Below are 13,992 nucleotides of genomic sequence, written 5' to 3'. Positions count from 1 at the left end.
TTATCTCTCATAGGCATGATGTTGTGACCATATGCCTTTAGATAGGTTTCTATACTATAGCATTTGTGGACCAACTCTTCTGGATCTATCCTATCAGCTCTACAGCAAGCAATTGTATGATTGCAGGGCACCCCACTAAGTTGAAAATCTTTTACAATCACAACACCTAGCAGGAATGTCTACAATGTATGTGTTGTTTCCAGACTCAACGGAATATACTCCAAGACCACAATGAGTTGGATAGCAGTTACCAGAGTACTCCGCATTCTTGTCCAACTTCTTCCTGATCTTGGGGCAGATTCTTCCTGTCCACTTCTCCATTGGTTCCCTCTGCTTACTCTCATGCCTTACAATCATCTTGTGCATTATACAATCTAGCATAGACACAATGCAAAGCTCCCTTGCATCCAAGATGTAGCTGCAAGTACATACAAATGACACAATACATAATTAGCTCAAGTAACAAATGTTGAAGTGACAACACAAATGCTCAAGTAACAAATCATTAAAGTTCAATCAAATCCCACCTATTGTATACTTCTGACATGTTGTTCAGTAGTATGTCACACTTCGGGAAATCTGAGAAAAATGCTTTGACCCACTGGTTCGGGTGCTTCCCATCCAACCAATTGTAAGCTGCTTCATTCTCCTCCTTGAGCTTGTCTCTATTCAATTTCCATTTGTCCATATTTGTAGACCTAGCAATGGCCCAAAGCATATTCTTCATTGTTTCACCTTTGAACTTTTGATGAAAGTTCTGGTACAAGTGTCTAACACAAAATCTGTGTTCTGCATCTGGGAAGACCTTTTCAACAGCATTGATTAATCCCTTTTGCCTATCACTCATGATAGTGAATGGAGAAGTGTTGAGAATATTTAGATCATTTTTTAGTGTAGTGAGGAACCATTCCCATGTAAATGTGGACTCCACCTCAACCATGCCCATGGCAATTGGGAAGATGCAGTCATTTGGGTCTATGCCCACAGCTGTAAGCAACTGCCCTTTATACTTGCTCTTCAAGTGACATCCATCAACAAAGATTATTGGCCTGCAACCATTCAAGAAGCCTCTCTTGCATGCATCATAAGACCAATATAGTGATGATAGATGATCCTTTGGCTCTAGGTCATCCTTCTCCTTCACCTTTGTTGTGCAAGCTATAAATTTGCTTCCAGGGTTGCTTCTCCTCAATTCCTGGCCATAATCCCATAGCATGCTATACTGAGCTGCTTCATCTCCATTAATGATCCTCAATGCTTCTTTCCTGGCTCTGCCCAACTTCATTCTGTCTGGTAGCAACTTAAACTGTTTCTGAACTTTTCTTCCAAATGTAACCAAGTCCATCTTATTATTGTCTCTAAATTCATCTATGAACATTTGTGTGAGATATTTAACTGTCAAGCACTTGGAGTTCCATATTTTCTGACATGTGTGGTCTCCATTATACTCTCTCACAACAATGCTGCCTGTTCTATTGTCTTTTGAAGCTTTAAGCTTCCAAGGACAATCAGATTGACATGATGCGTTTAACCTTTCTGCCTCATTCCTTGGTTTATAGATTTTAACTCTATTTTTGACACTGTATGCAGTGAGTGCAGCCCTTAGTTCTTTCATTTCTCCAAATACCAAGCCAACCCTGAACATTGGGTTGTTGCTATCCAGCTCTGGATTGAATACTCTAAATCTGTAATTAAGCTTCTCAAGCTCTTCCTTGGACAGATTGAGGTCATCGTCATCTAATGGGTCCTCTTCGTCAAATATTTCAGCTTGCTTCTCATTATTGTCATTCAACTCTGGATTCACATTCTCAGCAAACAGATCATCATCCCCATCTTCGCAGTCAAAGTCACTCTCATAAAAGTCCGAGTCGGTCTGTGCATCTTCTGCTTCCCCTGATTCCCCTGCTTCCTCCTCCTCCCCTGTTTCCTCCTCTTCCCTCGCCTCCTCTGCATATGAACCAGAAGTCCCTTCTCCAAACTGACCAGACCTTGGCAATTTTCTAGGTAGTGTTGGGCATCTATTGAGTATGACATCGTCGCCATACAAAGTCCTTATTTTGTTTTCCTCGTCCACTATTACATCCAATGTTTTATCTTCTTTGCTTGCAGTGACCATAGCAGCAATTGCTTCCTCAGTGTCCACACAGACAAGGCCATCCATAATATCTTTCCCTGGCAAAACCCAATACACTTTGACCAATGGATCAGTGGGATCATAATCCAACCTGGACAAACAGTACTTCACCATGCCCAATGACCATGTATCAACATGGCAGTAGTCGAAAGCATCATGTGTACATCCAATATTTGTATATGATCTGTTTGTAGTTGTACCCTGCCCTATGAATATCCCATTGTGCTCAAACTCAACTGAAAACAACTGAGTGTCTTCTCCATTTGTCACTGCACAAAGCGGAACATTTCAAAACTCAGCAACTAAATTACTTATGTATGCAATTCAACACATAAGTGGACATATGCACTGAATAAAACTGTAACTGGAGAAATATATAAGTGAAAATGGACATAGGCAATGAAGATAACTCTAAATGAAGAGAGACATGGCAGTAAATGTACTAACATATTTGTAACTGAAGATATGTGCACCCGAACATATTAGTAATTTAAAAATGCAGTAGAAATGAACACTTGTTAAAAATGCACTCTTTCTGACAAATGCACACTTCCATAAATTAAAATCCACTCTTTTAAACTGGAATTGCAGTACACACTTCATTTTGCAGTGATCTTAAGTTCAGTTTTCTGCCCACTCTTTTAAACTGGAACTGAAATTGCAGTACACACTCTTTTGATCTGAAATTGCAGTAGACATGTGCAGTTAAAAACTGAAGTTTTCATCAGCAGACATGGACTCAACACATGGACAGCATTACAATGCTACAAACAGCAGTACAGAGGCATGGATTCCTATCAATAGTAGTAGACAAACTACACTTCCATATTGGTATCTTCAACGGCATCTGAATGCTAAAATCACCTCTTTAATCCCCATCAACAGCACCAGACAAACTACAACAGCAGCACATCAACTACAGAATCAAACCCACACCGATTAGGTTCCTGATTGCAGCCTCGATCCCCAAAAACCTAGTCTACCATCAATCCGCACAGGAAGCTCATACCAATCCACACAGGAAACACCTACTGTTCAGCACTAAATATGACGAACATGGATTGATCATCTGGGCCACCTAAACCTAACCAAACCCAGGCCAATTAGGTTCCCAATTGCGGTATAGAGGAAGGGATTCGGTACATACCGTACTCGGGAGGGAACTCCCCTGGTTCGCGAAGCCGCGGCTCCATCGATCGCCGGCGCCGCCACGCCCAAGACGGTGTCACCCTGGGTCGCCGTCGAGGACGAGACAGGGGAGGGGTTTGGGGAGGGGTTACGAGGGCGTCAGCTGTATATCTGAACCGTCGAGGGTGTTTTTGTTTAACTCTATTCAGTCTGGCGCGAGTGAGGACGAAAGATTGAATTTTGCGACAAGTCCGGGGGGTTTCTAGATAAATGCAGGTTGTTGACGTGGCACTCCACGCGGACTAGTTCGGACAGATTTGTATGCGTTTGTTACGGCAGTAGAGTTTATGTACTACTTTTTTGGGGTTTTTTAGTTTTTGTATGAAACTGTTCCCACCCCCACAAGTTTATGTACTAAAACATGTATTAACTCTTTTATTTTCCACTTTCCTTCTTCTTTGCTTTGGGTGACTCACCCGCCTGGGTTTCTCTTGTAACCCGTTTTTCTCCCCCTGATCAATGAATTTGGTAGACAAACTACCAACATTCAAAAAGAAATATAACCTTTCAGTAGTCCTTCTTCCCCTCAATAAGATGATACCGACAACGTAAGCAGGGAGCCCAGCAAAGTGGACCCCATGGGCTCTGAATTGCTACATGATACATGTACCCGTCCTTGTGCTGGGTGCTCGTTTTTCATGATGGAGGGCCTTTGCTGAGGGGCGGCATACTCCCGTTTAGCCTGGCCTGTGGAATTGTCGGTTGTTTCCTTGGTTTGTATGTGCTGTGTGCCCAGTACCAAGGCGAACAACCTCACGCATGCTTTGGAGCCAGTTGGCTGCAAGAGGAGGTTACGACTACAAAGAGGGGAATGCCAAAACGGAGAGAAGGCTTTCTCCAGGTACACAACAATGAGTTCGGCTGGCTGTGTGGTTGGTGTGGATGCGGCGCCCAGGCCAACGCAGGTTCTCTGTCTTTTTGATGGATATGTGGAGGCACCTTGCCCACTCGGACTATCACTTTTATCTTCGGGAACCGACGAGAAAAAGGCAAGGCACCAAGTCCGACGCCCACGAGGCGGACACCACCAGTTAGACACAGATGACGCGAAGGCCATCCACCTCTCAGAGCTAACAAGGCCAGCCATCTTCATCATCGTACATCGAAGTGTCGGAGGGATATGGCTAAGTATTGCTGGAGTGACGACGTATCGCTCCACCCTTCTATTTCATCACATCGTCACCATCGTCTACATCGAACACTTTGAGAAGACAAGACGTGAAGACGGCGACCATTCCAACAACTTAATAGGAGGCGGTCCGCAGCTTGACTGCGAACGTAATTAATTGGTAGCTTTTCAAGGCCCCGTGAACCAGAGATCTTGCAATTTTCTTTCTCCAATGAGAGATTAATAAAATGCATGTTATGTGATTAGTACACTAACACGCCCTGCAATGTTTATTTTCCCCACGCGTAGAGAAATAATAATATAATAATCGCCTTATTTCTATTATTTCTCCTGAAAACACCCCCTTGTAACTGATCTTGGTCCATCCGACATATAGTAAAACTAAAATGTGGGTTTGGGGTCTCAACCTAAGTAACTTTGCCACCCCATCCCAACCCCCTTGGGCTTGTGTTTTAGTCAAGAACATTTTTTTCTCGAATACGCACAAGCATGCGTATCATATATTCATAGAAGAAGAGCCAAGACGACTGATACAACGCCTTTCGGCAATGTGCCACCCCGAGAGGTTAACACCCACAATCACCGTGACAACATCGGCAACTAACACCCTTGCCCAAACTTAAGCCAAACAATGGCGAAAAGTACGGACACAGAGCACACAGGCCGCATCCCCTGGTATCAAACACCTCATAGCACGACAAATCACCTAACCAAACTAGATCAACGCACTCTCCACCGATGGTGCCTAGAAGATCGGCCAGTGGACAGCGGGAGCTAGTCCGACTCGAAGAAGATATGGCCGATGAGGCATCGATGATGGAGTACATAGCACCCCGGATGCTCATGTCCACAGCAACATCCCGCACATGACAGCCATGCACCCCAAGCCACACCGCCGAGGCAAGCGAGGCAAACCACCAGCCGCGTGCCCGGACGACACCCCAAGCACCTAGGCAGCGCCTCCAAGAAGGGGACGGCGCCGATACACCACCGTTGCCTGGCCCGGTGAACCGAGCCTAGAGTTTCCTCCGGTGTCAGTAGAGCGGATGGACATGGCCATGACAACGCCTCCAGGGAGGAGACGGCGCCCACGAGCGTCGCCGTTACCCGCAGCCGTAGCCGCGCCAGATTTCTCCTTGGCCACGCCCATCATCTCCGGAGCTCAGCAAACTGGAAGTGGGGGGCAAAGCTGCCACCTTGGGCCATCACCGTGGAGAGGGGAACCGAATGCCGCCGCGCCACATCCGCAGACCACCACGCCGCCTAGTAGGCGCGTCCACCGCAGCCCCTGGTCGAGGGAGACCAGTGCCTGCCTGCCTCCACCCGCCGCATCCCCGCCGCCCTCACGGCCAGGGACATCAGCGCCTTCGCCGGGACGCCGCCGCACATCCGCCGCAACTCCCGACCAGCCACCATGACGGGACTCCGCTCCGGGGAGAAGAGAGCGAATCCGCCTCAGCCTGGGGCCGCCACCCCAGCATACCAGCACCGGACCACCCGCCGGCGGCAGCCCCGGCAGTGCCCGCGCAGCCAGATCTGGCCGAGCCAGACCGAGCCAGCCCGGCAGCCCCGCGCAGCCTCCACGCCTCGGCCAGGTGCCAGCGGGAGCAGCAGGCCGCGCCGCTCGCCCCCGCCCCGCCCGCCATCGCGCCGTCACGCCCCGCCGCCAGCGCGCCGCCACCGCTCGATGCAGACGCTCGCGCCTGCCGACACCGCGCGTGGGGAGGAGATGCCCCGCCGCCGCCGACGCCGACCGGGCTTTGCCCGGCGGCGGCAAGGAGAGGGCAGGAGAAGGGAGAGCTCGCTTGGCGGCGCTGGGGTTTGCCCTCCCGGTCGCCGCGCGGGAGCGGCGCGGGAGGGGAGGGAGGGGTTAGTCAAGAACATATACGAAGCTAAACAACAGTTATGCACAGACTGTTAAAAATACGAATAAATACAGTAGGAAAACTTATCATGAACTTTATGTTTTCCATTCTTACCTGGGCGAAGAACATTTCTCTCGGGGGAATTTTCATGTAAATTCCAAGCTTAAAGCTTGCAAGAGTTCCTAGAGTATATTCAATACACCATGTGCTGTACAAATTAAAAACCATATTGGCCAATGGTCGTCCAGGATAAAAGTATCCAATGATGATATGTGCAAACAAACTCAATGGCGGTTGCTACAAAAATGACATCAAAATCTTGTAAGAAGTCAAAACATAGATTAAATGGCATAGTTATCATTAATAATTATTTGAGATGAAAGAAAAATCTTAGAGCATGTATAATAGGTTCTAGTCATCAGGCTATAAGATGGTGGACATCAGCAAAATCCCAGTTGAAGAAAAGAGAAGATAGGAGAGAGAAGGGAGGGGGTGCTTGCCAGACTATAGCACAATCTACGATAAAATAAAGCCAGCATGCAGCCAGTGTGAGGGCTAAAAATGGGCGATCCCTCCTACATGCCAATCATCGTATGTTTCCTTGCCTCTCTCTACATGTAACCATTAAATACTATAGCTGACTTAGAGCCCAGAAATAGCCAAAGGTTTCTGGTCCCATTGCACCCGAATTGAAAAAATAATATCAAAATGAGTCAAAACATTATGTAACAAACATGACTTAGTGTAACACTCACATGAAAAGTTTCGCGAAGGAATGACTTCTGTGACTGATACTATATAAAAGTTAGCATTCACATTTTTTGGACTTGATTTTTTTTTTGCCGAGAATACCATGGGAGTCATTAATCTGTGAAACTTTTCACATGAGTATTACGCTATGCCATGTTTGTTACAAAATTGTTTCTGATTTTTTGACTCTTTTTATTTTAAAATTTATTTTTCTAATTCAGATGCATTGGCCCCCATGTTCCAAAGATCCACTTCCATTTACAGGCAACCTAACTACTACGAGTACTTTTTTCGGAAGGCATTATATGATGTGGCACTATTATAGAGCCATCAGCATGCTGTTCTATTAGCCTTGCTCCTAGATAACTTTCCAAGTGTTTTAGTTTGGTGTATTAACGTTTGAAAATACAAAGTTTTCATTATTTGTAACTGCGTACATCCAAATTTTAAAGAATAGTAAATGAAGTATGCCTTTCTTCTAAAAGTTTGTGAAGCTGGAAAAGTGTAGTTATTATTACTAGGAGTAAATATTCACTAAAAAGCAGTTTTGCACAATTATGTACGCAGGTGAACACACATTTACTCTACAGTCTACACCCACTCCATTTTATGTCTCTGCACCAGATTTTTAGATTGCAACATTTTATCTTAGAAAGGAAGTCAAGAAGAACATAAGGAAATGTATATTGGACTTTTTTCTTGTTGACGTGACATAAAACTGGAAATAGAAACAAGGACGTCACACCTCTATATCAATATAAAATTTCTAATTTTGCCTTGACTTGTACCTTACATTGCATATGCTTATTTGTGCACCTAGAGTCAGAAGAGAATAAATATTTGTGCACACTACATAAACTCCGACATAAGAAAACCTTGGGTGCAAAGTAAGCAGTTCTGCACTGGGGTGCACGACAGCCTACTACTAATCAGATTGAATTTATTTAATTTGATAAGATTGATCCCTATGGTACTTTGCTTCATGAACTGTCTTCCTTGCATAAAAACTATCAGAACTTTTCATAAGGGTACTGAGACTCCTTGGTAAATTTATTGCCACCAAATGGACTACCAAATGAGTACATTTTATTCTCAGAATATGACCATATGGAGATATGTTTTTGTAACCGCGAGAGGTTTGTTGCGATATGATGGCCTTTTTTACTAAGAATTAACAAGGTTTGCTAATTTCATGGCACCGGATACTTAAAGAGTTTAGCAAGCTACCTGGCAGGCGGTGGCACGAAGTGCTGCTAATGGGGGTACCAACGTAAGTACAAGCAAGCACGCAAGCATGACTCCCCAGTAAGGAAGTTGAAGTTCATTTCCAAATCCTTCGCACGTGAACACTGCCAAACCTATCACTGATATTGTAAGAAGAATAAACCACCACATTGGAATGCTTCTGTACTTATTCATCATTTGCATATGAATATCAGAACAGCCTCTCTCCTCAGTTGATTGGCTTAATTGATTCCAAAATGACCTGCTCACATTGAAAATTTGGGCTCAGGTAAAGTATCTTGATGCATGCTATTGCAAGAAACCTTCATGATAATCTATGGTTTAGCCTTTTCTCAAAAAAAATCTATGGTTTAGCCACAACACATTAAATGTATATTGTTGGCAAATAAACATGCATATATAAAAGAGATGGTTAGCAAAGTATGATTATAATAGCAAAATCTGAATCTAGCATACAGTTTGACTTTAACGAATGTCAAGTATAGGAAGCAGGAGCTCGCACGGCACAAATTGTATTCTCTAATGACATAAAACAATTATTCGCTGCCTAGGGGGGCTAGTTCCCACAATTATAGACAACGAATCACATATATTTCCATCTGGAAGAGATAATGTATATTACCATCACATATACCTTTAGAAATAGATACAAGTTAAATGAATTTGAACTACTCAAGTCTGACAAGGCATCCATCTGTGAATGGAATAGCGCACCCGATTGCCTACGGATAAACGTGTTGTATGTAGCTATTAGTACCAACAAAATTGTAATATATTGTATACAATTCTAGTTACATAGTACTGTATGGTGACACCTATTTGCAGGCTTAAATTGGAGGTTGCTATAGAAAAAACACAAAGAGCTAACAAATTCTTAGGAAAACTATTCAACTGAAAAACGTTCTTCCAGTAATAAGGCAACAAATTTATATATAAAATGGATCATGTTACTTTCCATACCTGCCATGAGAGAGTACAGTGTTTGTAAGAGATGCTGCTAGAGCTGCAAATCCAAATCCAATAGAGCATGCTCGTGCAATACTCAGGTACAATTCTGAATAACTTCCATACCCATCTTGCTTAAATTGAAAACTACTTCCATCCAATACCCTGGACAAGTTATATCTACCACCGTAGACGTCGTACACTTCTGGGCTGATAATTGGAAAACTCTTTGCCTTAAATGAATTTGACCAGTAAGCAAAAGGGACAACAATATACATGAATATAATAAATCCAACCATTGTGTTGACAATGACAAAGAAAGGGTAATATATAGGGTTTCCAGTGTAGCTGGTAGATGTTGACCAATCAAGGCCAAATGAACCAATCCCAAAACCATTTAACCCCGAGCCAAGTTGCTGAGCAATGATAGATCTTTTCCAAATTAGGCAGACAACTGACACTGCACTAATAGAAGGGAAGAAGTAGCCCGGAATGATGTAGTACGAAAAACTAATGACAAAGACCATGAAGAAAAATTGGCTTCTTGATAGCTTTGCATTTGATTTTTCATCCTTCTCATGAAATGCCCTAAGTTTAGTAAATATGACAACGCTATTAGGATAAAGTAAAAATACTGGACTAAGCAAGTGGGCATAAATGCTAGGGCAAACCTGAACATTGTTACGTCTGATAGTACTTCAGGCCACCACATCTCTGAGCGATTCACAAAGGGCTTTATGAAGAAGCCAGCAAATCCATATATAATACTCTATGTAAATATCAATAAGTTTATAAGAAATCAGCTTTAAGTCGTATTACACAAAACATAAAGTAAACACGATCCTTCTTGACAATGATTTATTAAAAATATTAGTGAAAGAAGTGAAAACAATGTACACATAATTTCGGATTCATTCCAGTAAATAAAATGCTAAGATATATGGTCCAGAAATTTGGAGGATGTTTCATGCTTACATTCGTCGTGAGTAGGAGAAAGAAGAATGCCATTGGGTGAATTGATATCCTGAAATAGGCCCTTGTGGCAGCATAAAGATTTGCTGCTGGCATGGTTCCTAAACCAGAACTGAAGATCACCGTACTCAGTAGATGTTCCTTTATGTTGAAGGGACCTGGGTTTATGGAAATCTTAATTCTGGTTCCTCGAACCCTTAGATTGGATGGAAGCACTGATGCCATGAACTTTCCGAGAGAGTAGCACGATATTGTAACTACGAAATTTGGGGCACCAACTGGGTTCTGACGAAAACCAGTCATTACACTGACTAAAGACATGATGATGCAGCCTGTGATCCCGATGATCCATACTCTCAATGTCAACGTAGGGAGTGTTGGATCATCTTTTGTTGGCACAGTCAGCCGTACTTGCTCTATCGGCGATTGGTCTTCATGAAGTTAACAGGTACCATGTAAGGAAAATATTAGACATTAGCAACACAAGCATATAAAAAACTTATAAAAAAGCGGCAGCTAAGATTTGCCATATTTTTCCCAGCGTCTCATAGTTAAGAGCTTGCTCAAAGCCTCCATGCCCCAACAAAGGCCAGTCACTGGTGGTGGCAGAAACAATCAAATTTGGAGTACCCGGCAGAATGACTACCTTTTTCTTCAGCATCACCATATTAACAGTTCAGCATAAGGAAAGTTTGAGTGGAACTCTACAAATCAGGCATCTAATCCCCACACCCACGATACAGCAGAATCCCCTACCAGATGCACTTGTCCCTTTCCCCATACACATGAACAAGGGAATCTATATATGTGGAAGAACTTGATTATTTACTCCTCCATCTACAACCGGTCAATAGACTGACTACAATTCTGTGGTTTCATTTTAAGTAATGGAACCGGGGCAGGAGCCCTTTTTCTCTAAAAAAAAATAGACTGACTACAGATATCATGATGTGTCGTGCGATCCGAATATGATCCATACTCTAAATGTCAGCGTAGGGAGTGCTAGATCATGTGTTGTTGGCACAGTCAGCAGTACTTGCTCCATCAAAGGCTGGTCTCCATAAAGTTCAAATAGACCGTGCATGGGAAATTTTTATGCAAGTTATAAAAGTGGCATCTAACATTTGACCATTTGTCCTAGGACTGCTAAACTAAGAGATCGCTCATGGCCTCCCTGCCCCAACGATGGTACAGTCACCGCTAGTGGTCCAAACAGTCTAACCGCCCAGAGAATCAGGTAGAATGGTCGTAGCTTTCCATCGCATTGCTACATAAACGATGCGGGCTTAATCACATGGAAAAAGTTTGAGTAGAGCACTAAAATTTGCCTCTCAAATCACCCCAACCTCAATACAGCAGGACCGCATTGCTACATAAGCAATGTCACGTAAGTTTGATATAATTGTTTGATGCTTCATTAATATACGGTTTAGGCTGGCATAAGGCTGCCGTTGCAGCGTCAAAAAAATGCACTAAAAAAATGCATGCACACTTCTTTTTTGAGAAAACTTTTGTGTGTGCACTTGATCGTAGATCGATTCGCCCCTCTATCCCTCTTCAGCCTTTTTATTAACGTGAAGCCTGAGCTCATGTGCAGTTCCTTTGCAAGTTAAAAGCACAAAGTCCACTGCGCCGCCAGTCGCGGCAGCACGCACCCCTGCGCCCTGTTGGGCCGGCCCATGCGTGGGGCGGGCGCTCCCTTTTTTACTTTTCCTTTTTTATTTTCTGTTTTTGGTTTATTCTATATTGAAATAAATCAGTATTGGTTCTCAAATTCAAAATATTGTGAATTTTCTTAAAACAGTTCTTGGATTAAAAAATGTTTACGATTCAAAAGAATGAACTTTTTAATTTTTGATGAACTTTTTATATGAGCATTTTTAATAATGATGAACTATTTTTCTATTTGATGAAAAAATGGATAATTTTGTTTTGAAATCAATGATATTTTTTAGTTTGATGAACATTTTTCAAAAATGATGAACAAAGCTTGAAATTAATGAACATTTTTTAGGTCGGTGATTTTTTTTGAATTTTGATAAATATTTTTTAAATCCAATGAACAAAAGAGTTGAATTCTCAGAACATTTTTTGAATTATTGAACATTTTGGAATTCGACGAATAAAAGAAGTGTTCGTGAATATGAAAAGAAAAATAGAAAAAAATAAAAAAGTAAAGAGGAAAGAAAAACGAAAACACAAAAATAAAAGGAAAGGAGAAAATAAAAAAGAAAAAAGAAAAAAAGAAAAAAAGAGAAAAAACTTGGGGACCTCGTGCCTCACATGGGCTGGCCCAGAAGGCGTGCAGGTGAGCTATGGGGGTGCGCGCAACGGCGCTAGGGGGCGCCCTACGCACTATATAGGGGGCGCCTGCTATGCAAGCCCATCGTGATCTCTTCAAAAGAAAAAGGCTATCGTGGAAGACAAAGATGCTTGTTAGTTGCAGCCACCACGCACGCACAGATCTAAAATAAATATCTGTCGCTACTAATCTCTTCGTTTCCAAGCCGTCAGGGACTGTCTGTTACGGTCGGATCTTTCCATCGTGCGTGTTGCCGCGCCGCTATCTAAAAACGGAGAAGGGAAGGGGATGCCAGAACAAACATACGTCGATCTACGGACCACAGACAGGTTGCCGGCAGGCCGGACACAACAACATGAGGGGAAAAGGTAGTTTATTTTCACATCAGATTAGTTTACGCCTTTACAAATTATAGAAGTATAATCATACACTGTAGGCATTAAGAACCAAATTATATCATTTTCAGTTATTTATTTGTGCTTGTGTAGACATGAAGAGGAAGAGAGCGAAATCAATTCATATATTTTTAAGCCCAGTTGGTCCAAGCTCTCAACTATCGAAATATGATGTTACTGCAAATGATGTGCAACCTGACAAAGGGAACCAGCCTAATCCTAACTAGGACTAAACACTTAAATTGATGCCATAGCGTAAGCAAGCAGTATTTAATTTCAAACATATATAATTTCTTAATACATGATATCTAATAATTTTTCTCTACTGATTGCATGAGGTGGTTATATCCAAATCATCTCCCTTCAGAGGAAATGATGAATATGGGGATTCCAAGAACCAAGGTAGTAGCCGGAACATAATTTACTTGTTATGCAAACTCTTAATCAAACAATTATGCCAGCAATAAAATTTCATGAATCTACGTCTCTTGTGTCGTTGTCTTTCTATTAGTTTGCTATATATATACCTTTTCCCTCTTATCATTGTAAGAGGCGAGTTAGTTCTATTAAGAAATTAGTGTAAAGGGTTAGCCTAAGGGGAAAAAAATATCTTCTGCCATTGTCTTCGCCCCTCCTATGCTCAAATCGTGGCTTCGTCTCTGGTCTTATATACACACGAGCAAGGGAAACCATGTGGAAAAAACTTGATGGTTTATTGCTCGACCTATGTCAAATTTATATACACTAACTAGTTCGAACGGTCTCTACAGCCTGGTGTAGTCCTTAGGCGTTATGTAACCGTGTGTTGCATCCGATTAATTACTCCCATACAAAAAGGTTGTATATCAATGAATTGACAAGAACACGTTTTCTGGAATGTTCATGCAAAAATGTTTAACAATTGCGTTTACTCATTGATGGTAAAAGCTGGTTGGTTGAACTACTCATACTTATTCACTTTTTGTTTTTTTTCTAATTATTACAGCGTGGTCCTACCCTGGATTCAAGCAGTTGTGAAAGAAGCCAAGCAATTTGCATGTACCATCTGATTATTTGACGACTTTAAT

General features: G+C 42.4%; 1 protein-coding gene and 1 pseudogene across 1 annotated transcript; both read right to left on the bottom strand.

Annotated features, from left to right (window-relative positions):
• Positions 1-360: 360 nt before the first annotated feature.
• On the bottom strand, positions 361-2,406 carry LOC147971965 (uncharacterized). The gene has a single exon (XM_087522897.1). The coding sequence runs from the start codon at positions 2,246-2,248 to the stop codon at positions 506-508; it is 1,743 nt and encodes a 580-aa protein (XP_087379023.1). The 5' UTR covers positions 2,249-2,406; the 3' UTR covers positions 361-505.
• A 2,087-nt stretch (positions 2,407-4,493) lies between these two features.
• On the bottom strand, positions 4,494-10,549 carry LOC147971964 (oligopeptide transporter 5-like; annotated as a pseudogene).
• Between the last annotated feature and the right edge of the window lie 3,443 nt (positions 10,550-13,992).

Source organism: Triticum urartu, chromosome 5A (assembly GCF_056163025.1).
Source record: "Triticum urartu cultivar PI428250 chromosome 5A, HENAU_Tu73, whole genome shotgun sequence".
NCBI classification, from domain to species: domain Eukaryota; kingdom Viridiplantae; phylum Streptophyta; class Magnoliopsida; order Poales; family Poaceae; genus Triticum; species Triticum urartu.
This window is presented reverse-complemented; position numbering and strand designations above follow the sequence as displayed.

Excerpts from the sequence above, each read along its gene's own strand:
- LOC147971965 (XM_087522897.1), bottom strand. The coding sequence starts at position 2,248 with ATGGTGAAGTACTGTTTGTCCAGGTTGGATTATGATCCCACTGATCCA.